Here is a 24,435-nt window from a genome sequence, read left to right as displayed (position 1 = left end):
ATACACCGTTTTTTATGCATCTTTGTTTACCACCACTATAGGAACACAATACGACGACTATAGGAACCATACCACCATTATAGGTACAACGAAAAAATATGTATTTTTTCGTAAATTTGATGTATTTCATGATAAAAATGATTGTGATTACGAAGATAAAACATATTCCAACTGTTAAGTGTTGAAATATTCAGAAATTGTCGTTTCTGACACTTTAAAAAAAAATAAAATGTATCTGTACCACCACAAATTGCACCACTTCTCTTCTTCTTCTTTGGCACAACAACCGTTGTCGGTCAAGGCCTGCCTGTACCCACTAGTGAAGTGAGCTTGGCTTTCTTTGACTTATTGTTACCATAGCAGGATAGTCAGTCCTACGTATGGGGGCACGGGCTATTCGGGACGTGAACCCATTACGGGCATGTTGTTACGTCGTACGAGTTGACGACTGTACCACCAGACCGGCCCAAAAAATTGCACCACTATTGGTACGTTAACCCTATAAACGAAAATTAATCATAATATTATCATAGATGTTTTTTTTATTTAATTTAAATTTCATTAAAATAAAATTAATTTACAAAATTTTTTGGATTAGTATTATCAAAATATCAATTACTATCAAAGGAGATCGACCAAAGACCAAAGGCGACCAGAAACATTGGTAAATAAATAAATATCTTATTATTGCCTATCAAAATTCTTAATTCTGCATGCAAAGCTTAACTACTATTTTTTACGCTAATGCAGAAGTTTTTAAAAACACTTCAATACATTTTAGGCTACAATAGACTTTAAACTATTGCAAACAATCCATGAAGATCAAGAATAATGAAAAGACAAAAAGATTTTATAAACAAGACATCAAGCAGTACGCGTTGTCTCATGAAGAAGATATATTTACGTTTATTTAATAAGGTGACTCTCAAAATACATTATTGAACACGTTAACATAATTCTTTAAATCGTATCATCAATTTTCAATGCAACTGAAGATAGCTGTTAATTATGCTGCCTTGCAGAACATCTTATACTTTTGGAAACATCTCCAGAAAATAAAAAATCAGTGAAACAAAACATAAAATGCTAGAGCCAACACTACCATTTTGACCACCACCTAAAACACCTTCGGTCCAGTGTGCGAAAACGCAAAAAATACACACACAAAACGCAAAACACCCACACGCACGGAGCGCCAGTGCGGAGTGCAAAAGAGACAGACAGAGAGAGATAGAGAAAGAAAATAACCTTTTTCCAGCCCCCCAAAAGCGAACAACCGACCGTGAGAGTTCGTTGCAATGCTGCTGCAATCTCAGCTGCACTTGCATCCGGTGTGCACTGGTCCACCCGTCCTCGGCTCACACTTTCTCCCATCGGCGGCACATGGACTCCAACTCGAAACTCTCCCGGTGACCGTGCACAATCTCATCAGCTCTCCCATTTCTCCACCTTTCTTCGTGTTCGGCGTTCGGTTCGTTCGACATCGCTCGGCGGAATCGGGAGTTGAGTTGAAGGTTTTGCTCTTCATTAACTCCTTCATCCCCTACATTCGGCGGGAGGATGAGAGCGCTCCACAGCGAGTGGAGCGTCACGATCGTTCGCTTTTCCTCGCGCCACTCTCAATCGAAGATCACTCCAGAGAAAAGTGCAACCCCCAAATCCTCTTTTTCCCGAAGCATCGGCCACAAAACAGGGGAAGGCCAAGAGTTGGAGATGTTACGCTTCGGGCTGAGAACGTCGGAGAGCGTTCGGTCGGGCCGGCTCACAGAGAGAGTAGCGAAGCCCCACGAACGGTGTCGGTGAGCGAACTCCTCCTGGGAGGCTGCACGCCGCTACCTTTTTGCGCCTCTTCCGGCACCAGCGAGGGAGAGGAAAGAAAGATGTGAAAAGCAAACAAAAGCAAACTCACCCCCCTCGTCCAGGACTGTTCGGACCGGGGGAGGGAGCTGGAGTGCCTGTGGCCGATTGCGCTCGCGGTCGCTGCGCCCGCGTTCGCGGCGGTCGTGGCTTTCTCTATAAATTCCGTAAGCCTTGGCATTGAAAATTCATTCTCGATTTATTTCTCCTTGGACTTGGACCAGTTTCTTCCAAACTCACCCCGAACCCCAGTTGGTGGAGCCGTTCGGAGTGCGCCGTGTGCAGTGTCTGTGTATACCTTCCCGACCGACCGAGTGCGCTTCAGTTTGTTGCCTTTTCCCGACCACCAGTGACGGTGACTGCGAGTGCGAGTGCAAAGCCCCGCCACCGAGTATTGGCCCTACACTGGTGTGTGCGAGCGCACGTGAAAGAGGTGCGTTTGGGTGGTTCGATTGTTTTACGGTGAACGGATTTTCGTGCGTGATTTTGAGTGTTTGTGTTGAATGAAAGTTTCAGCGGACAAACTGAATGAAGTGTATAATTGGTGACAATGACTTAAACCCGTGCGAAAGAGTGCAAAATTGAAGTAAATGGATTCAAATTTGAGCTGCTCCAGAAAGTGATTGCTATGGACAACAGTGAAAGACACAACTAGTTATTGCACAACCTAATTAGACTCTATCATTGGACTTCATTAACGATTTAAAACAGATTGTGTTAAATAGCTGGGAAAGGATTTGGTGGTTGCTAACAGTTCGTTTACATTCCTTTCACTCTTTCCAATCAAGGTTTAGCTCTTTTTTTATTTTTAAACTCACTTAAAACAGAACTCCAGACACAGACTTGTCGCTTGACCCTTTCCGTTATCGTTCTCATCTCAGAGACCGAACACGTACTCGAACCACACAACAAAAATACTACCAATTGTGCCAGTGAATGGACTGTGTTCGGCGACGGCAGCGGCGTTTCGCGATCGTTTCGTAGGTGTTTGGGCCCGACAAAGCGACTCGAAACTCAATTAAATGATAAAAGTGGCCAGAACCTGCTCCCGACAGCAGCTCCGCTTGCTGCACAGTCCCTCTGCTGCTGGCTCGGCGATCGTCATATTCTTTCGCCGATCGGAGACACATATACGAAAAATCGTTATCTTCGTTACGTTTGGCGATCGTTGCTGAGCCAAATAACAAAAAAAACGAACTGGATGGATTAATTAAGATGCACCGGAAGCCGGGCGACGGTGGTAGACGCATCGTTGCAAATTGCAAGGAACACACACACAAAACCAAAAAAACCAAGAAGGAACGTCTTGTCTTCTCGACTCGACACCGTTTGAGTGGGTTTTGGTTACGTTTGCAGAAAGCACTGCCGTGTCGTGATAATCAAAGAAAATTTGTCATCCGTCCATGATGATGACGGGTTGATTTCGTTTTTTTCTTCTATTATGCTGTTTACTTGTTTTTCTCTGCTGTGAGTTATCGCTGTCATACAGAGAGCAAAACGTTCATTATTTTTCATTTCAAATGAATGCTTTAAAATGAGTTATGTTTTAATTTTTGTGATTTTTTGTCTTCAATAATTACTGAAAATGGATTTTAGTTGTGGGTTGCTATTTCATTTTAGGAGTTTAAAAATTAAATGCCTGAAGCAAGTGCTAATAAGTATTTCAAATAAATATTGTCTAATGAACTTTCGTCACTAGTTCATCATAAATCATAATTTAATGTTCATCATTTAATTTCAACATTTGTTATCTTTTATTCTCTGTTATAGTTTCAGACTTTTTAAGTATAAACATTTTGTGACAGTGAAACAAGAAAAAAAGGAAACACAGAAAAGACGACCTACAAAAAAACAATTCAGAGTGCATCGTGTGCATCCCCGCGAGTGAAACAGACCGCGAACGGTGTGTTTTTGTTGCGAAAAAAAGAAGCAAAACTCAAGTGCAGTGAAAACAGTTGCAACATTCTTGCAACCATTCGGAAAAAACGGTACATTCTGTGAGTGTGTTTGTGAGAGTGTGAGTGTTTGTGTGAGACTAATCGGAGCTCAACCATGTGGAAGCTGGTGACGCTGCTGGCGGTGCTGTTCGCGTTCGAGGCCAGTTTTGCAAAAGGTAAGGCATGGTGGCGCACGATCATTTGCAGTGAATTTATTTAAATTATTAATTTGACATGACAAAAACGGCACCGAGTATACCCCGAGTGTGGTTATTCCATTGCGTTTCACCCTGTTCCTATTCAAATCGTGCACGCCTCACCCGGGAAGGGAACGTTCTAGCGAGCGAGAGACTTCTTTGTTTAATTATTACTTCCCCCTGTTGGACCGGCACGTTGCCCGAAGGACACGTGTCCACTTGGAGCACTTCATTCGCCGGCGCCCGAAGTGGGCCCTTTTAATTGAGGTCATCGTCAGGTTTTTGGTCAGTAATTAAAACTTCGACCAGGGCGAATGCTTTTTTCCCCTCACACTAAAAAACAACCAGACATCCATGCTTACCCAAGCGTTCATTCCACAAATAAACAGAACGAGCACACACACACACGCCAAAACCCCGAGAACAGCTCCACTTCAGCCCAGTGCTACGATTTTGATTGAAGGGTTTTCTGATTCGCAATTCATCCCTGCCTCCTCCTCCTTCTTCTCACCATCCCAAAACAACGTTTCATTCCGACGTCCATCTCGGTTCGGTACAGCCTGGGACGCGCACCGGCTGGTAAGATACCGGCACCGGTTTGCAAAATGCCGGCTTCCGGCCGGGACCGGATCCGTTGTCGTCGTCGTCGTCGTCCTTCTTCTGCCGATGGGAACGGAGCCGGCTGACGAATGTTTCGCAAGGTCCTGTGTGGCGCGTGTGTTTTGCGCGGTTTCCATACGCATTCGTTGCTTTTATTGCGCGTTTCTCCCGCACCGAGGCAACAGGGTGAATGGCGGTATTTACTTGCGAGCCAGTGAACTTTTGAACATTACTTTAATCGAAAGGTTGTTTTGAATTTTGATTGTTTTTACCATTTTCTATTGCCTTAAAACATGCTTAGAAGATTAATTTGTAATAATATTAAATGCTTGTTTCAAGTTTTTTGGGGAGTCGAATAAAAGATATAAAGAAAATAATAAGTATTTTCAATAATAAAGAAAATTATTTAAGTTGGAACGAAGAACTTTCCCCTTGATTAAAGTTCAAAAATGGAATATGTGCAATTTTCCACATATTTACAAATAATTACATTGAAATTGCCACTTTAATTTTAAATTTCAATTTAAATCCTCTAAAATCGGTTTCTAAGCTTGGCAATTAGGGGTTTCTTACACAGATTTAAAAAAAAAACAAATATAACCCTTAAAAACCTTTTTTCTTCTAAAAATATATCAATGAATCATTACAAAAAATCTACCTTGCTATTTTAACATTTATGACACACTCTAGCGCAACGGTGCAGCCGAAGAAGTAATCTACAATCGTGGCGTATTTCTCTTCCACATCGTCAACCACAATTTCACTGCTCATTCGAATTGCTCCAAAATGTGCCCTCCTCCTTCTCCTATTCTCTCCCACTCCCTGCAAGGAGCAGTGGAAACAGAACTGACTAGAAAAAACTGACAGAAACTAACAAAAATGATGCCCGAGTGAGCTGCAATGGAAGCAAAAAATGTAAAACCAACTCATGACTCTTTCATCCCTCTTCCCTCTCTACTACCAACACACGAAAAAACTGCAATCCAGCGCATAAACGACCGGATGAACCTAAACGCACCTCCCCCAAAACAACCGTTTCCCTGCTTCACCCCCTTTGCCTTTGGGGGCAAGAAAAAGGCGCAGGAGAAAGCATCACGGCAGGATTGGTGTTTGTGTGTGCATGTTTTTTTTTTTTCTTCCGTGTCTGTATTTTTGCTGTTGTTTTGCTCCGAGCCTTCTCCCAAGCCCACCCCGATTTACCCTTTCCATCCCATGCTTTACTTAACGGTTGCACATGCGGATGAATTTCACTTTCCATTTCACGGTTCCCTTGCAGCGAGAACGCGCACAACCCACAGGGCTCGACGTTTATGCTTCCCGTCCCAGGGCGGTGTTCCAATCCACACCCATTGCACACGGTACACCTCCTTTCCGGCAGCGGGTGCGATGCTGCTCCCGGCAGTCCTCCCTGCCTACCGGATGCTACCACAAACAGTGGGTCCATGTAGTTCTCGTTAGTTTGTTTTTTTTTTCATCTCCTTCTTCCACTGCTCGCCCTCCAAGTCGATGGCTGTCTGACCTCGGTGCGCTTTAATGTGGGCAGCATAAGCATATATTTACTTTAACGCTCATTTCGCCCATCCCGAGCCGCTCGAAAGCTCATTTTCTCCAGTGAAGCAAGGTTCCTAGCGATGGGAAAGGGAAAACACAGAGATTTCTGAAACAGATCAGACAAGATCGGTCCCGACAGTGGGGTGTACTTTTTGACCTTTTGCTGCTGGACCTGCACGCTGTGGACGGTGGTTGGGATGCGGTCGGTGTTTAGGATTCCGGACACATCAAATAAAAGATAATCGTTGTGCGGAAAGCCAGAAAGCAAAGCCGAAGAAAAAACAGACACGAAAAGCTCCGACCTTTGTCCTTGAAAGCTCAGCAAGAGAAGGACTGGCTCATGAAACGGCTCTATCAACACTGGCGCTGGAAAGTAACGCAGCTCGTTAAGAGCATGAAACCGAAATTGATTCATTATTTCCCGTTGGGCTGGCCACTTTCCAAGGACTTGTGTGTGTGTATGTGTTGTTGTGCTACGGGAACCATTATTCTCCCATTCAAGGCTGGCAAACTGTGAGAATGTCTTTATGCAAGAAAAAGGGTACATTCCTTGTCAGATTTTCGTAGAAACTGTTAAATAGAAGTTCAGAAAAAAGCATTCAGAAATGATATTTACAACTTGTAATTTTGGAAAAAATTAAAAAAAGAAAGCTTTAAATATTAATATTAAAGCTTTATAATATTTGTTGTTATTTTTACTCATCCGCTAAAATATAAATTTAATTTCTGTGAGTTTAAAGGGAACCTAGGAATAAAAAAAATCAATTTCGCAATGCCCAGCTACAGTTATTTCTGGATTCGTTCCATTACTTCTCCACTGCTCCACGAGAGGCTAAAATCTGCTACGATACCGTTGGCTACATCATGCCCTTGCAAATCCCATGCCCAATGCAAAACTAGAGCAAACAGTTCCTTCTCCTACGTGTGTATGTGTGTTTTTCAAACCGTCAGAGTCTACTTCCATTTACCTTTTGCTTCTTGAAACTCACTTCTAATCAATTTCTTGCCATGCTTCATCTCACTGAAGCGTTAAACGTAACACTCGAAACCGGCACGCGCTTGAGTTTACTTCGTTTCTGTTAAACTCTTCATACACATACTCACACCAGTAAAAGTACAATCACACTCTGATTTTCGGGTTTTGTACGTGGTGATCTTCAACCGAACCTAGACGACCCTTCGAACGATAATCAAGCCGCGATTAATGCGTATCGAACGCTTCAACCGGCTAAGAAAACACAGTTTCACACCGACGGCGCTCTTCGCATTCAATCCTCCCTAAAACTCCAACAAACGTCATTGAGAAGATCTGAAAGCAAAGAATAACACTTCACTCTCCGCAAAGCAACAACCCCCTTTCCAAATGGATATCAATTAACCATTTTTCGTTCTACACTCCGGTGCGCCGGTGCGCTCGATCCACCGCTCTGGGCAGCTTTTTCTGACCTCTCCAGGGCCCCAGAAGCAACTCTTCCCCGGGGTCTAACCGCCGATTAATGACGTTTCAACAAAAGCGACAACCGGCCGGCGTAGGAGATTGAAATGAGGATTTGCCAGAAATGGGAATAAAAAAAAAGACCACTACCAAGAACGCTTGTACCGAGTGGTTCCGAGATGGAGTCGATCGTTCCGGGTACACATTGAGCGGGAGGAATTGGCCGTTAAAGTCGTCCGCTACTGCTGCCACCGATATGTACGTACGAATAACCGCGATCCCAGCAGCAGTAGCAGCAGCAGCATGCCCAAGTTCGTGCTCAAGGTCTCTGAACTCTGCGGGTCTTCGGGCTGCAACTGGTTCGCATCGGAAGGTCCAAAACCGGGCGTGGTTCATGCAAGCCGGAGCAACTGTTACGCTTGGGAAGATGGCAGCATTACGCAGACGCTTCTTCGCCACTTCACCGTCCTTGCTGCTATGTTTGCCCTTTCATGTACACGGCACGAACCTTCGGAAAGGATCGTGTGGCGGGCAGAAGAGATTTACAGCGCCAACCCGGTGCGTAGATTAATTGCTGTGGGAGGGAACTGATTAAACCCTGAGTTGCAGGGGAAAGGCTTGCGTCCATGCGGAAGAGTTAGTGCGATGAGAGAGACACATAGAACCGGCGATCCTCTCTCTTCTTGGAACGTGGGACAATGATCTATTTCTTCACGCCCTGCCGAAGATCATTGCCAACCTCACATTAAGCGCATTATTATTATTTCAATCTATTCCGGATTATCTTCACCACGCTCTATCCACTCTACTGCAGACACATGCACAAAAAAGGGTGGCCATTCAGCACTTCATCACTTGAATGGCGATAATGGCAATGAAAGAGAATTACAGCCCAGGTTTAGCTAACGTCATCTGAGCGGATGATCCCAGGGTGAACCGTCGGATGAAGATGTACATCCTACAAGTTTAATAATTCAATTAAATCAAATCACTCTGACAGAGTGGTCACAGTAACAAAAAATAACCATCTCGCCAGACTTTGCTGTCTCACGAATGAAGGACCTGAACGCCAGGAACTAGTGCTAACCGGTTTCCCTTTGGCACCACCGACCGTTTTCTGAAAGCTTTGTTCCAACGACGTGGAGTCGCAACACACCGGAAAATCCAACATGATTTTCGCATGTTCATGAGATCGTATTTACTTTACTCACATGCTCCGCACTGGATTCCTGGTCCTGCATCTTCCCATCCGCCACCACAATCACTGGCTTCCCATCTACTTCGCTCGGTTCTTCTGCGGGTCTGAAAGTTGGGAGCCATCCTGGGCGCCATTCCCGTGCCCCGTGTGGTCAGCGGTCAGCTTCACACACACGACGATGATTTACGACACGGCCGTTCGACACCGGGCGGTCGAAGAAAAATGGCATAAGTGGAGGTGCAAAAATCGAATCAAAACTACCACACACTGCTGCCTAGGCATGGCATTCCCAACGAACGAACTCCGGTCACAGCACAAGACGATAGCATCCAACCATAGCCGTTTGATCTTATTGTTGGTTCAGTTTTTCTTCTTGTGTCTGTGTGTGTTTTCTTCGCACATTCGCACGCCGATTGCATTCACACCGGCCGAAACCGCTCGGGTTCTATTCTAGTGCTGTCCCACTCCACAGCGGTTCGTCCGGCCTTAAATTTACGCGCTCGTTAACTTTTATTACGAGCTGTTAGGACATGTGTTATGGAAGAGGCGGAGAGAGGGCAAAGGGAGATGGTGGGTAACGAGGGCAAGGGAAGCACCGATTAGCACGCTATTGCGTTGGTGTGCGATAAAGTTCGAATTCCATATTTTACTCCTAATTGTAATGTCATGTACTGACTACAATCAGGAGATATTGTGCCGATATGATACAATTGATAGGGTTATGATGGATGACATTATTCACTTTATGATCAAGTTGATAAATCTTATTTTGTGTTTCTAGTTTTTTCTAGTTTTGCCAGTTTTCGTTGTATATTTTTCTGTAGCTTTAATTTTGATTCAATCTTTCATTTCATTTTATTCCTCTTCTTTCCTTTCATTTCATATGTTTAACCAGTTTCTAGTTAACTGTTACAAATTAAATGCTTTTTTCTTTAAGATCATGTTTATTGACTTGACAAGTTTGACAAAGCTTAATGTGTTTTTTCTCGTTTTTCTTTATTTTGAGTTTCCTTCTACATATTTTTTTAATTGTTCACTTCGATTCTTCTTTCCTATTTTATTTCTATAAATCTCTAATTCTTAAAGCATTGACATTATATACATTATTTATTTTTGCTATGTTTTATTTTTATTACTTTTTAACTGATTCAATTTATTTTACTCGGTTTTTTGTACCAATCTACAATTTATTAGTGTTTACTTGTTTTTAGATGTGTCCTTACTTAGTTGTTATTGATGTTTTAATTTTTAATTTTAGTTTTCTTCTATCATTTTTTAAATTATTCACTCCGATTCTTCTCTCCAATTATATTTCAATAAATCTCTCATTCTTAAAGCCATGACTTCATCTGCTTTTTTTGTCTTTTTTCTATATTTTAATTTTATTACTTTTTAACTTATTCAATTTATTTTACTCGGTTTGTTCTACTAATCTACAATCTATTTGTTTTTACTTTTTTTTAGATGTGTCCTTACTTAGTTGTTATTAATGTTAGGTTTATTAAATTTACGCATTATCTTCTGCACTAATATCTATTTTTTTGTCTGTTTTAGTTTTTGTTGAATCTATAACTAATGCTAATTGCATTGATTTCTTTATATTTCCTCCTACTCTCACACTTTTTATTAAACAATCCTATTCCTTGTTTTCCACCCCATTCCATACTATCTCATCATCTACTGGAACGCAAACGCGATACCCGATTGTAAATCTCCATGTTCGCAAACTGTTCATGTTCACAGGGAAAAGAGCAAGGAGAGAAGAAGTAGGCAAAAAAAGAATCCACTCTCTTAACAGCAAACGATTAAAACAAGATCAATATCGCGGGAAATCACGAGACAACCGGAAAATGTCTAGAACGCCATGCACGCCATGTGAGTTCTAGTCAACATTCCCTTCCCCTACCAGGCGTCCCTTCCATCGCACGGAGCGTGTTAGAAGAGCATCGTCGAGCTATGTTCGGTTGTCGCTTTTGTTTGTTTTACTATGCTGTGCTGTGCGTTTTTTTTTTCTCTCTCTCAACCAGTAGCTGCCAGCGGGCATCCACCCAGTGCCTGCCGGTACAATGACTTCCCGGGTGACACGGGTCTCCCAACCCCTGTCGCCTTGTTCCCAGTTGCGCGACTCTAGCATCGCCTAGGAATCCGGTAGAACCGCTTGTCCAGCTTCCAAACCCCGTCCGGACTGTGTGTCTTCTCGAGCGCGCGGTTTTTTCTTCTCCAGCTGCGCATCTGCGGTATAAATTATCTGTGACCGTAATAAAAAAAAATCTCGCAAGATAAGATGACACGATAAGACGATACGATTGGTAGTGGCGGAGGCTGGAGACTCGCTCCATTGCGGGTTGCCTTTGCTGAGTCTCTCTCCCTCTCTTTCTGGTGGCGCTTTGCCCTGGGTCGAAGATTCGTCGGAGCGATATAATTACAAGCCCGATCCGTTGACGAGAAGATTTGCAACCGTTTGCGGACCGTTTGCTGGCAGTGTGTCATACGTTTGACGGGCGGTTGCTGCCGCGCTGAGGATTTTGTCCGCAGACTGTTGCTGATCACTGGCGGCTGGCGGTTCCGGTGGCTCTCCGTAACTTCGTAGCTCTATAGCCGAGTTTTAACGGTTAGCAACAGCACATGGACGCTCCTAGAAGGCTCTTGCAAGACTCAAAACCTAAGCATCGTATGTTTATGCGCTGCTTTGTTGACACTTTGCGTGAAGTAAGCTCCAATATCCAAAAGCAGCGGGGTGGAAATACTTCCACCGAAACCATACTCCACCATCTCCAGACACCAAGCTCCGTTACAATCCGCACCTCGAAGCCTCAATCCACTCATGCACGGCCATCGCACCACCACCACCGATCCGATGGCGGGAAAGTTTCCTCTTAACCCGATTTTCGGTGTGGAAAAGGTACACGATACACTGGCGCGATCTTCAACCCATCAGAAACAATGCTTCCGTGTAGCGGTGTGTCCACCGCTCCCCCCCCAAAACATTACCCCGACGAAATCTTCACACGCCCCACGCCCAGTGTCTTAACGCCGAAAGTGTCGAAAGGTTTGAATATTCATCAAGCCACGCATTGTCCCACGTCTAGCTGAGGTCGCAGGGGGTCGCAGGGGTTTGGAAGTGTTATGCTCGCGGTGTCAAACCACCGAACCACAGACCGCGAGCCAAGACCGGGTCAGTGGCGGGACGGGTCGGTTCGCATCGTGCAGTTGACTTTTCGGCTAAGTAACGGTTAGTAAGCGGACGGTGTTGCGAAAAACCTTACGCCAAGAATTTGGACGCCCGTGGTTTACCGGTCTGCATGTGACCGCTTAACGACCACACACATACACACACGCACACACACACACCACACTACCCCCAGAGAGCGGAATTGGGGTGCAAAGAAAGTTGTTGAAAAACCAACTTCACCAACACTTCACCGCTCCAGGTGATGATTTTTGGCAGTTAAAAGCAAAACAATGCGGCAGAGGGGGGCTGCAGTGGCTGTTGTTTTTGGTTTGTTTGTTTTTGGTTGCTTGTTTGAGTGCGATACACGCTCTTGTCGGCGACACAGTCCAGATGCGGTGGTTGTCCAAAGTAAACCAAGTCACGAGGTGATGGATGTTGGTCGGAGCGGTGCAAGAAGAAAAGAAGATGTGCTATTTGTTTAACTCTAATCACTGCGGACAGTTTGTGACAAACAGGGACAGTTGCTAATTGGTTGCTAATTTAAAGAACAAAATAGCTAAAATATCTTTAAAGTGGTCAGTTGTGAAGCAGCAGCTGTATCTGGTTGGCATAAGAATATAAACAGAAATGTAATTCAAGATAGCAGGTTTGATGTTAGGGCCAAAAACTATGTAAAAACTCAATAACAATTGAATAAATAATATAGCATGATAAAAAAAATCTTCTTTTACCTCAGTTGTTATAATTTTGGACTAAAACTATCAACATTGAAGAAGCTAAGTTATACACGAAAATAGTTATTCCAAAAATTCCTTGAACCGACATCAACTACTTAGGCTCTTTAATAATAATATTTAGAAGTTTCTGGTCTAGGTAACACCAAAAATAATTTTAAAAAATCGGGAGGAAAAAACTTTAAACAAGCTTACCGAATTCTGCACAAAACCAAAGGAAAGTATTTCGCAACAACCTCAAGCGCACTAGCACTTCCATAAAACCACAACAGTATAAACTCACAGCCACAGTAGAGGTGACAACATGACACAGGAGTGTTGAACATATTGTTCGGTCATCGCACCAAAACCACAGCCCACTTTTGCTGGAGTTTCCTTTGCATAAAATTGTTCAATGTCAGCCGAGAGAAAACCCAAAATTTGGCGTTCTTTCGTGAATCTTTCCAGTGCATCATACAAAACAGACAAAAATACTTTTTCATTCTGTTTTAATTTTATTTTTTTCTGTAAATTCTAATCTGCTTTTTTCCAAAAAAAAACAATTAGAAAATCAATAGTACTTTAGATGCATCCCTAACATAAGGCTACGTCAAATTGCATTACATCTCTTCGACAGTTATTTTGCTGCTGTCACAATCAACGCAGCAGCTAGCCGGCGGTATTATCACTCCCCCGTCTAATCCATGGCTTACACGCACTTATTACATTTTGCAAAACACACCCGGCACTGGCAAACACACTCACACACACACAAACCATGTGACCCTAATGGGCTTGAAGGCGTGTATGTACCGTGCGTCCGGCGAAACGGAGACGAACCTCAGCCCAAAAAAAAAACCCGCACCATTTAAACGCAGACTATAAAACGCGCTTCAATCGGTAACGAGTGCAGTGTGGCAAAAAAATGTTTGTAAAAATTGGCAACAGAAAAAAAATCTCTACCACGAATGCTCACTCACGGATCGCACATGTGTTACACAATCTGTACGGCGGCTTACAGGAAACAAGCGTGAAAGTAATTTCACAACGGCGGGCCCCGATTAAGGCCAGCCGCTTGGAAAAACGCTTTTGCAATAAAGAAAACGCTTGTGGAGGTGGGAAAACTGCATGAACAACGGTGGCATGCAGATGTGGAAGCTTTGAACGGGTTGCAATAGTGAAAAAAAATTGGAATAATCACGCTAAACCGTGAAGGTCCGTTTTGGGGGCTGCAGATTGCATACCTGCTAGGCGCAACGTGACCGATTATCCTTTCGTTTTGCAAATTCGAACGGAAATAGGTCGCTGCGCTTAATGGAAATTGGAAACAGGCTTTACCTAGGGTCTTAAGCTGGAGAGCTGTAAATGAGGCAAACCGAACTGAGGATAGCTAATCAACTGTGCAAACAAACAAGCAAACAACCCGAAATCTGCAACGTAATGAGACAGTTCTAAACAAATTCAAACACGAATCAACCGATGCTTTACGCTTCCGAGAACGATTCTATATGCTTGTTTTTGATGTTCTTTAAAGAAAGACTACGTAAAGTCCGATCTTCCCAGGCGTGAAGAAACGCTTCCGAGCATCGTTTTCCTACATTTTCTTCAACTTCTTGTGTGATCAATGAGGAGAAAACGAAAGAAGAAAAAAAACTCACAAAAGACAAACGGTGTGCATATTTGTGCCTACCGATTAGCTACGCTTCCGTGGCGTAGACTTGTCGCTCAATTAGCAGCACCGTTTTCAAGCCGGAAGGCAGGAAACAACGGCACCACCATAAAACGTTGTGGGAGGCGGGCAGAGGCCGCACCTACCGCAGCGAAATCCAGTAAACCACTACCACCACCAACACCTAGGGATGGAGAAATTCCTCAAAAAAGGTGTCAAATGTTTGGTTCTGCTGCTGATTTTCCGTGTCAAACCGATTCCACACAAACCCGTGATACACATCCATATCCCAAATGGTGGGAAAACTCACCGGTCCGGTGGTTCGCCGTGTTTCCACGCGCCTGATTTATGTAGGTTTTTCCTCCTGCCCGCAGTTGTTATTTTCGCTCAGTTCCGGTGGCAGATCAAACGCTGTGGTAGTGATAGTAGGTTGGGAAGGGTGGCTTTGATAGTTCCACGCTTGCTGCGCTTCAACACCGAAGTGCTGTACGTCTTGCTCAATACGACCGCCCCAAAGAGGACAGCGTGAATGAGTGGAAATGGGTGTAGATAGGGCAGAGAAGCGGAGCGAAGAAAAAAAAACGCTCAATGCGGAATGCTTTGCTTGAAGAAAATCTACCAACAAAAGGTAACGGTTGGGCTGCTTCTGCTGCAAAAGGGACAGCAGCAACCACAACAAAGAGATACACGATCGAAACACTAGCACAAACAACAACCCTCAATTGTGTTATCAGTGTAGAAGGGTTTTATGTTAATTAGACGCTCGCGCACACCGATGATAAGGGCTACATAATGATACGCTTTCCGGCCTCGCTTTACACGCTGCTGTGACCAACTTTTGATTCCTCTTTTCCCTTGTTTTGTGGTGTGGAGTTTAACCTTTTTTTCAATTAACCGCCCCGGCATTAAGATGCACGTGTGGAGATGAGTGTAATTTTCCCAGACTAGTGTTGCCAATGGACGCTAAAATGACACATATCAGTGTGGTGCACTTTGCCTGCCTGCCTGGTTCGTTTGCTGTAATTTATTGTGCATATTCATGATACTCCCGATGCTTACGAAGGTACAGATCCACCTAGTATGGTAAAGAAAGCAAAAACGAACCCTAGAAAGTGGGGCAATTCATTGGTGCATCAACAGAACCGATCGATTCGCTTCTGCACACACACTGCAATAGGCTAAGCGCCTGTTGTTATGCAAGCGTTAAAGCTCCAGATCACTTTTAAGGGATAAATTTCCTTTTACACCTTGATCTTCTCTTTCATAGTACAATCATACGTCGATTAGCTACTGTTTTTTTGTGCATGCACTATTTGCTGATCCCAATCATTCCCTGCCTATTAGAAACAGCGTTTACTTCCATCTTTGGCACAACAATGAACCCTCCGATGAGCGATAAATCAATAAATCGTTTTAATACCTCTGATTTAGCACCGATTTATGTCACACATCACACACCAACAGACACAGGCCCGTTTTGCGCCCCCAACAGCAATAAAGTAGGCCAGTAGTATGTTAGACATTTCGCGTCTGGGAAAGCAAGTTCGTTCCTTCGCACCACGGGACGGGCGAAGAAAAATGTTATAAATCGCGCCAATCCATCTTACTGCGCCGTGAAGGTGGCAGTTGGTGTTTTCTCACCCTTCCGAATCAATCGATCACGCAGCGGTTGGGATGGGAAGACCACTATGCGCTACCCTTGCTGCACCGCACAACCACTTAGCGAAGAATGAGAAATAATTGAGGAAAGGGGCTAGCCGATGCTAGACTTATTGGCCCATCAGTGCAATCTCGATTGGAATGTATTTATCACTCTCTATCTCTGTGTGTTTCTGTTTCACCTCTTGCTCTGTCACCATTCCTAACGGATGGGTCAGTGTTATTTGATATCCTTTTAGCGGATTCCGTTTTCATTCGCAGCGCTGCACTTTTCCATCCTCTATTTAACACGCTTGTTTTTCTTTCTTTCTTTCTTCTTGCTTTTTCAGGTGAGCATATCTGTGCTGTGTGAGTGGCTGTCTAGCAGACGGCCGTTAGTGGCACCTTCAAGAATCGATAAGCCGCAATCGATAAAGCAAAAAGGGAAGACATTTGAAATGTAATAAAACTGGCAACGGGAAATGACGGTTTTCCACCCGGTTAAGCTTCTACGTTTTTCACAAGGGCAGAATGTGACGAGCTTTTTTTCAAGCCGGGGAAATGGTGCTCAAGTAAGTGTGAGAACCAATTACAGATTGGATGACATGTGCGGGATTGAATTTTCCAGTTGGATTCGCGTTCTAAGAGAAAATGGTGATAATGTGACCTTGACCTATATTTGATAACGCTATCATTGAGTAAATACTGATCGAATCTCTGTTTCAGACATATTTTTTAATTGTTATGACACATTTTGACATCAGTTATACAAATCTTTGCACCAAATCATTATTTCCAAAACTCATCATAATTACATCAAATATTACATCTTTATTTCAAACGAGTTGATTCAATAAATGTAAAGTTATTATTACTTCCTGGTTCAATTTGAAGTTTACTTCCTTTTTTTTATTCTAAAAAACCTATTCATAATTCAACATTTTGAGCATTATCATCACATCATAACTCCTTGGAATGGAATGCAATGTTATGAAAACATAAAAAAAACATCGTGTTCAACTATCTGCAACTCAAACAAATTAGTTCCTCTTTATAATGTCCGTTCTGATTTCAAGTACTAAAAATCAGATTACGTCATGCAGATTAGTAGCACACACACACAAACACTCAATGAAGGTTATTAAGCAACAGCGGAAAGCATCTCTTGTTTACTTGTTTGCATAACGCACCAATTTCTCCCCGAAAGAAGCAACAAAAAGCTACAATAACTTAGCAATCTAAAGCTTTCTACGGCATCACACAAAACCCCATCCATCCAAAATCCTCACAAGTGCAGCACGAGTGCAAGTGACATCGACCGCTCGGCAACACGCACCAGGCCGCACGAGAGGTGAAGATGACAGATTTAATCTAGCCCCGAACAACGGCCACGACATCGTCGTTTACATCCAGCGCACATTACCGTGGTTTCGCTTCCCTTTTTTGTGTGTCCATCCGGTCCCTCCCGAACCCAATCCCCAGGGAGCGAACAACATAATGGCACAAGCACTATAGAGCCAGCGACCAAACGGTCGACAAATATGCTGTTAAACTACCCCCCACTCCCCCTGCCAATTGGGTCGAGCGACGGTCGCTCCACAAAGGTACAGTGGGAAATAGTGTAACATCTTAAGCGGACACTGCCTCCCGAGAGCGTCTTTGTGGTTCGATTTGGTTGCTGTAAGGCGGTGGAAGAGCCGGCATACAACAGACCAAAAAGAAGTACACCGGGCAGAGAGGTAGAATAAATGTCACGGTAAGGTTATGTACTTGTGGATGTCACCAACGGTCACCACTGGCAAACCACAACGCAACGGGGAAGAAATGCTTCTTCTCAAACTCCAACCGCCAAACGAACACCGCGACACGGTTCGAACTCGCGTGAACTGCGGCTGAAGCACTGAACAGAAAGAAGAAGAGGAAGAAGAAAAAAAAAACACTCCAACAAGGAATCCCGCTCACATTGCCCAGCCGCATGTACCGTGCTGCACGTACGATGCGTTACAGAACATGAAGTTATTTCACCGCGCCGAGTCAGAGTAAAGTGACAAATGAATGTCGGCAATTTCTTTCCCCGGCAATGCCGGTGTGGGTTGGAGGTTGGAGCCAAGATGCACTTTCATGTTGAGCGAAACACGTCGCGCCATCTGTCGGTGACAGGAATGCTTTTGGCAGGGGGGAAGGGGGGATTGATATCCAAGGGGGCCATAAAAAAACAGTGAGATGGAGAGGACGGAACGCAACAATTGTTGTGTGGTTCTGCTCTTGCATTATAATAAACGGGCATTGGAAGCGGAGGGACAAAACACTGAGCACAGAGCTGCCGGCGGACGACGGTTGAAATGTCGCGATCCAGGACGTGCTGCCGAGCAACATGTGCTATATTTCTTCATACCGTTGACGTCTTACTGGTCCCCTCACGGCCCCCTTCCAAAGGCTGAAGAGAGGGTTTCGGTTATTCACTTTAAGCCATCCGAGCCGTACGATACAGAGACGTGAAATACAGCGAACCAGAAGTTCTCCGAAGTTGTGCAGATTAACTTCAAAGTCCCGTGTCCTAAGCAACCGCTTGTCTTCGTTTTTTGTTTGCCTCCCCTAAACGATGACGTGCTAAAGCAGGCCCAGGCCTTAATGCCCGGCCGACTTTCGACACGTTTCGTGTGTCGGCTTTTTTAGCGCATGCGCCTCACGTCCTCCTTTAATCCCACAGGCCGTTAGATCTTAGAGCACTGCTCTCAAACCTCCCCCCTTCCGCCGGTCCAGATTTAATACAGACCCGATTTATTTGCCTTCAACAATGGCACTCAACGTGTCGCGCGAAATATCTATCCCGTGCGAAATCCCGCCGCTGCACTGCCTCAGAAAGCGGGACAGATCATAACGCCACACAACGGGCCCGGACTGAGCTCCAGCTGAAGATTAGCTGGAAGGTGTGTGGGTAGGCTGGATGGAAATCTTGGCCGACGTTTTAATTGACCGTGTCACCGCCCGTCGCAATGAAGCCGTCAACTCGATAGTGTTCGATCTTGAGAAGAGAGAAAAAATGGACACTAAGCTCACCGGAACCGGTATCGGATTGAAGTGAGCCGTTTTGATTTGTCAACGATCACGTCAAACGGTACGTTGGGAATGGTTGGGATAAAGCTTGACCTAACCAGCCCATTCGTTGGTGTTAGGATTTTGTAATACACAGAGAGTGACATCATCCGTTCGATGGTCAGATTATGAAGTAATATTTTATGCTTTGGTGGATGTAGGAGAGCAAAAGGTACTGTTCAATGAAAAGGTATCCTGGTCATGGCACCAAACTATGTTCGCTTTTTTCTTCACAATATTAAGGCAATCTGAAGAAACTTATTTATTAAACACAAATTTAGGAATTAAATTTAAGTAAACATAGCTGTTTAATAAAAACATAACTATTTCAAGTGATTAAAACTATACTTTTGTTGCTTTTGCATTGAGCTTTTAAATTGTGAACTTACTAGGTGATCATTACTAGATTGGAAAAAGGGTAAATGTTTGAAATTTATGTTGGATCACTGTATCATCCATATTCTTATTTGTTTTGCTACATTTTGTAAAGTATTTTTACAATGATTGTCTTTTAAAACCTAATTTTCCTCTAATGCATGCAGCATGGGGCAATTGCTGCACACAAACAAATGGTGCCGGCCATCCGCTTTGCCTTGAGTTTTTCCTTTCATATTATGATTTATTGCCTGTTCTGTCCAGCTGTCTCATAAACCATTCTCCCTTTAATAAGCTAACCTTACTCCCTCCGCACTTGCCAAAGTGACAATCCTCTGTCAGGTTTTACAGTTTTGTCTAATTGTTTTTTCCCGCGAAACAGTTAGCAAACCCATCCGCTCCTTACATCACATTCACTTGTCTACCACAGCCCGCAAGTGAACCTACCTACCCCGGGACGATCAAATGGCGCGCATGGTGCAAAAGGAAAAATCGCAACACAAACACACACACACATACTTAACTCCAACCTAACAGTAATCACAGCGCAAACGGTTATCTGGTAGCAACGAGCAGCAAAGGATAAATCATCATCCGTCGAGCGATCGATGTTTCTGTTCGCCCGTTTGGCGGAAGTGCTCGGGGATGGCAAAGCAGGGCTGTATGTGTGTGTGTGGAGGAAACGGAGCGAAAGTCAATTTATTTAATGATCGACAGCGCGGCTCGAGCTGCACACACACACACTGTGCTGAGCGTCACTCAATGGGCTGGCTTTTCACTCTGTGTGTTCGATACTTTTCAATTTGCGTTCTGCCTTTCTCATAGCGGCAAACAACGGAACGGGCGACGGAAGGTCGGGTATACCGCTCAAATAGCAAAGCACCGTGAAAGTAAAATTGTTTTCCCGGGATTTGCACACTGCCGCGTGGTCCGTTAGACGGCGGAGATCTTCGCCAAAGAACGCCACAGCTCCCCGTGCCAGTGTTTGTTGCTGCCTGTTTTTTTCTTCAGTGGGCGTTTGTGGGAGACCAACTTATTCTTTACCATAATGGGGAGGTGAGACAGAAGGGTCGGGTGGCAACAAAATATTACACCCATCAACCTGCTAGCTCGTTTGTACCTTTTACGACAATCCGCCACGGACATTGTTAATCATGGCAATTATTATTTGTCGACTTTTCACGTACCCTGTTTTTTGCGCGAGGTTCAGACACACAGCGCACCAAACGACAACGACGACAGCAACAAAAAAGTTGTTCCCATAACATACACCTGACCCTTTTAAGTTCAAACGGTGATGCTCTTTTTTTCCAACGGGAAACAAAAAGCTACAAATTTCCACGCTCCAAAAGCCCATTCCACCGCAGTGGTAGTAGTGTCGATCGTTTCCGACATACCTCTAATGGTCCCTCTACGCTCAGAGAAATATCCCGTTCCCGACTTTCCGATCGCATTCGCCAACCATTTTGGCGAAGATCACGATCAGCATACAAAACTCTTCGTGCCATCGTGGTGTGTGCATTCTTCGAGATCCATTACGCAGACCGCCTCAATGACAGGACGTCGCTGTTCTTTTTGGGAAGCATCTAAGCCACCACACCGGACCGAATCTAAAAATAGGGCCAACTCTGCGCCAGCAGCTCCCGAAGGAGCGCCAAGCCTATCATCACCTTATTTCCCTAACAACCGTTGCTTAGAAGCGCCCGGCAGCGGTGCTTGTTAGCCACCGAAGAGCGCGCCATTCCATCGCACCAATTAATCATTAGACTAATTTCGCGTCTGCGTGTTGCAAATCTTCACTTTTGCTTCCCTGTTTTGGTTGGGGTTTTGTTTCCGCAAGCGGCCAGCGGCTCTCTCGTGCCCACAGATGACTGACCAGAGCTGGAAGGTAATTCGATCAAGAGCAGCAGGCTGCTGGATTGTTTCTTGGGAAAGCTCCCAGGGTTTTGAGAAGGTGCGGGGCCTATGCCCGTTCGTTCGGGGGAAAGATCTAGCGGCACTTTAAAGCTTAACCTAAAGTTTACGCCCGATGATGGAGCTCCGCTGCCGACACCTGATCATCGATCAAGTTCTATACACTCTACCCAATTCCCAATGGTACCTGAGGCTGAGCTGAGTGCACTTCACTCGTCGATCTTCACTATCTGTGCTTGTGATTCAATGAACTCCAATTCTTGCAAAGCGTACTGAGAGAGTGAGAGAGAACAGAGCACATTCGAGATGCAGTTTGATTAATAGAGTCCTTTCAAATAACTCACTCCTTTCATGGCTCGGCGAACGATCTCTCCGCACCACTGAGCCGAGAAGATAAGAAATATCTACTACATGCAATCATTTCTCTTCCCGATGCACCATTAGTCTCGACCTCAGCCCGAGCGTGGGTTTGCATTGAGCCGAAAGGATGGAATCGGGACAGTTCTATCACACGACGATTCCTCATTAGCTCCAATGCAAACCCTATAATTGGGTTAGCCGAGCAGAGCCGTAGGATCAGTGGACGAATCGAGCCCGCATGCTCGCCAGCGCCAGCGAAACCGATCGTCCGAAGTTACTGGGCCCAATGATTATAAAATAAACTCCCCTCTCTCTGCTAGCGATCGTGCTAGCTTTTTGCAAATCAATTTCAAACGAACGCCCTGGCCACTAGGCACCGATCTAATGACCTACTGCAACCCCTTCTAGGCTTCCCGATGTCTGCTAGATAGACGGAGAGGAGTTCTCTTTTTTGTTATTTATTAAAACGTTAACCTTATTAAAAATGGCAAGATTAAAGAGTCACTCCCCGTGCAAGATACGCAAGATCACCGTCATTCCAAGCACTCCACTGATCCCTTCAACGTTCCACTCACGTTTCCGATAGTTTATGAAGAGCTGTTTCTTCGCCGCTGCTCTTCGGGGTTTAGCTTCTGCCCACGATCGTTATCGTTCGGATGGGATTTTAGTACATTTTGTGCTGTTTTGCCGTTGCCGTTTTTCTAACCGGCCTGCAACCGGCGCTAAAAGAAACGCTCCCTTGCGTTGCCACACCTCACAGGAAACAAATCGTTCCTTCCTCCCCTTAAACGTGGGCGATTCATCGTCCGGTGCTTTACCTGCCCAGCCAAGGTTCACGTTCGAAATAACAAGATAATTGGAAACACGTGTTCACGCGCCGGCTGGAGCAAAACGGCGCAAAATCATTCTTCACCAAGAGGTGCGCGAGAATAGATATTACACGCTTGAAGAAAAACGACTGACCATTCATCCAGCCGCGTTGAGCGAGAAACTGCCTCGCCCTCCCGGACACTCCAAAATGCGATCCAGCAACAAGCTAACCGGTACATTATAGTTATAGACAAATCGTTTTCCATTTTGGCGGCTTCTGCTTGTTGGGAGCAGCCTTTTAGGGGTTTTTATTTTGCTGGTGGTGTTGCTTCTTGTTTGCAAGCACTCGCACACTAAATGATTTGCAACGATAAATCAGCGATCTGCACGCAATGCTTTTCCTGCTTTTTTTCTTTTTTCTTTCTTTTTTTTTTTGGTAAAAATAGATCAAAACGATTGATCGATGTTGTTTTGTTGCTTTCTTCCCTGCCAATATGATACTGATCATTACCGAAGCTTCCGATTCTCATCTCGTCTGACGTAATTTTGGGGTGTTCTACTGTGTGTTTAAGAAAAAAAAAGATGAATTAGTTCGGTTTGGTATGATCTCATTACACTCTTGTTATTTACTCCAACACACAAAACAATTTTTCTAACAGAATATAAGAGTCTATTTAACTGTACAGTTTGTTGTTATTTTTCCAAATGTCCCATAAAGATCAATCTCTTATATCAATTCGTAGCTAACTTAAAATGCCAAACTTTCATCGAAATAATGCATATTAAAACGAGTAAAAACACATGTTCCATTTGAACGCAACCATCAAAAGACTTCAACAGTCCGTAAAGAGACGAACCCTCTCTTTCTTCCCACCGCACAAACGCAGCACCGTTGCATCGTTTCAAACCCCGTTCAAAGCTGCACCTAATCCACCCATATAAACACGGTTCAAAAATCAATTCCATCATGTATTAACACCATTTAAATCAACCACCAAACCGCACACATAGTGCGCGTGCTGTCGGCAACACCAAAAGAATAATCAACCCCAAACCCGAAACGAACAAAAGGTCGTCTCGAAAAATGCTCGATAAGCTTCGAAGGTGCCGCAACGAAAGCGGCCGCGTGATAGGCGAGACGACCCGGCTCTGACCCAATTTCGGAGTCCCTCGGGTATCTCCTCGAGTTGCCCAGCGGGGTTAAAATACTCCCAAGAATGGAAGGCCGGTTTCGACGCTGGGAAAATTAATTTAATCATTTTATTCCAATTTTCTTGCCTGCCCCTGGCTAAGCACCTGCAAGCAAGCGGATGCGGGAGGGGAGGGGGGGGGATAATGGGTTGCGTTCAGCTCCAGATTGATGCATTGATTGATTTCTGCGATTATAACTCGATTAGCCTACAAAACAAAAACCGGAGGAAAAGAAAAACAACCAACGAATAGACAAGGCATCGTCTCGTGCAAAGTCTCGTGAGCGCAGGTGCATCAGCAAGGAACGAGTCAATTTTAATCAGGTTCTCGAAACGAGCCATCCACAAAGGGTGTTATTAAATTTCCCCCAAGTTGACGGTGAAATTGAATGATCACATAGGAGTCAAAGGGGAGGAGGCTTGTGTCGTCCGTACTTAACAGAGAAATTGGGTTCTGACTTGTTTTGATTTCCCAGGACACATTTTGAAGTTCCCTAGGACGATCGAAATTTGTTTTGAAGGCCAAATATGAAGACCATTCTGTATGCCCTTATAAAGCAACGAACTCCATTGACAGATGGTTATGACAGGGGGTGAGTTCAGTAACCCTCATTCCGTGCGGTGCAATGAAGCAACAATGTCGTAAAGTCTGCCACCTCTCAACCTCACCCAAAATGGAGTTCACCCACTCCCACATTCCATCGCCCCTGGAGCATAATTGTA

General features: G+C 44.4%; 1 protein-coding gene across 2 annotated transcripts in view; it reads left to right on the top strand.

Moving 5' to 3' along the window:
• Positions 1-2,042: 2,042 nt before the first annotated feature.
• LOC1276143 (agrin) overlaps positions 2,043-24,435 on the top strand; it is a 49,347-nt gene continuing 26,954 nt past the window's right edge. Inside the window, exons 1-2 of one of the 2 annotated variants that reach the window (XM_061645137.1) lie at positions 2,043-2,290; positions 3,634-3,970. In XM_061645137.1, the coding sequence (XP_061501121.1) occupies positions 3,910-3,970 (61 nt within the window). In that variant the 5' untranslated portion in view covers positions 2,043-2,290; positions 3,634-3,909. Of the gene's footprint in view, positions 2,291-3,627; positions 3,971-24,435 lie in introns of both variants that reach the window. The other variant, XM_315453.5, reaches the window with a different exon arrangement.

Source organism: Anopheles gambiae, chromosome 2 (genome assembly GCF_943734735.2).
Source record: "Anopheles gambiae chromosome 2, idAnoGambNW_F1_1, whole genome shotgun sequence".
Lineage (NCBI taxonomy): Eukaryota > Metazoa > Arthropoda > Insecta > Diptera > Culicidae > Anopheles > Anopheles gambiae.
This window is presented reverse-complemented; position numbering and strand designations above follow the sequence as displayed.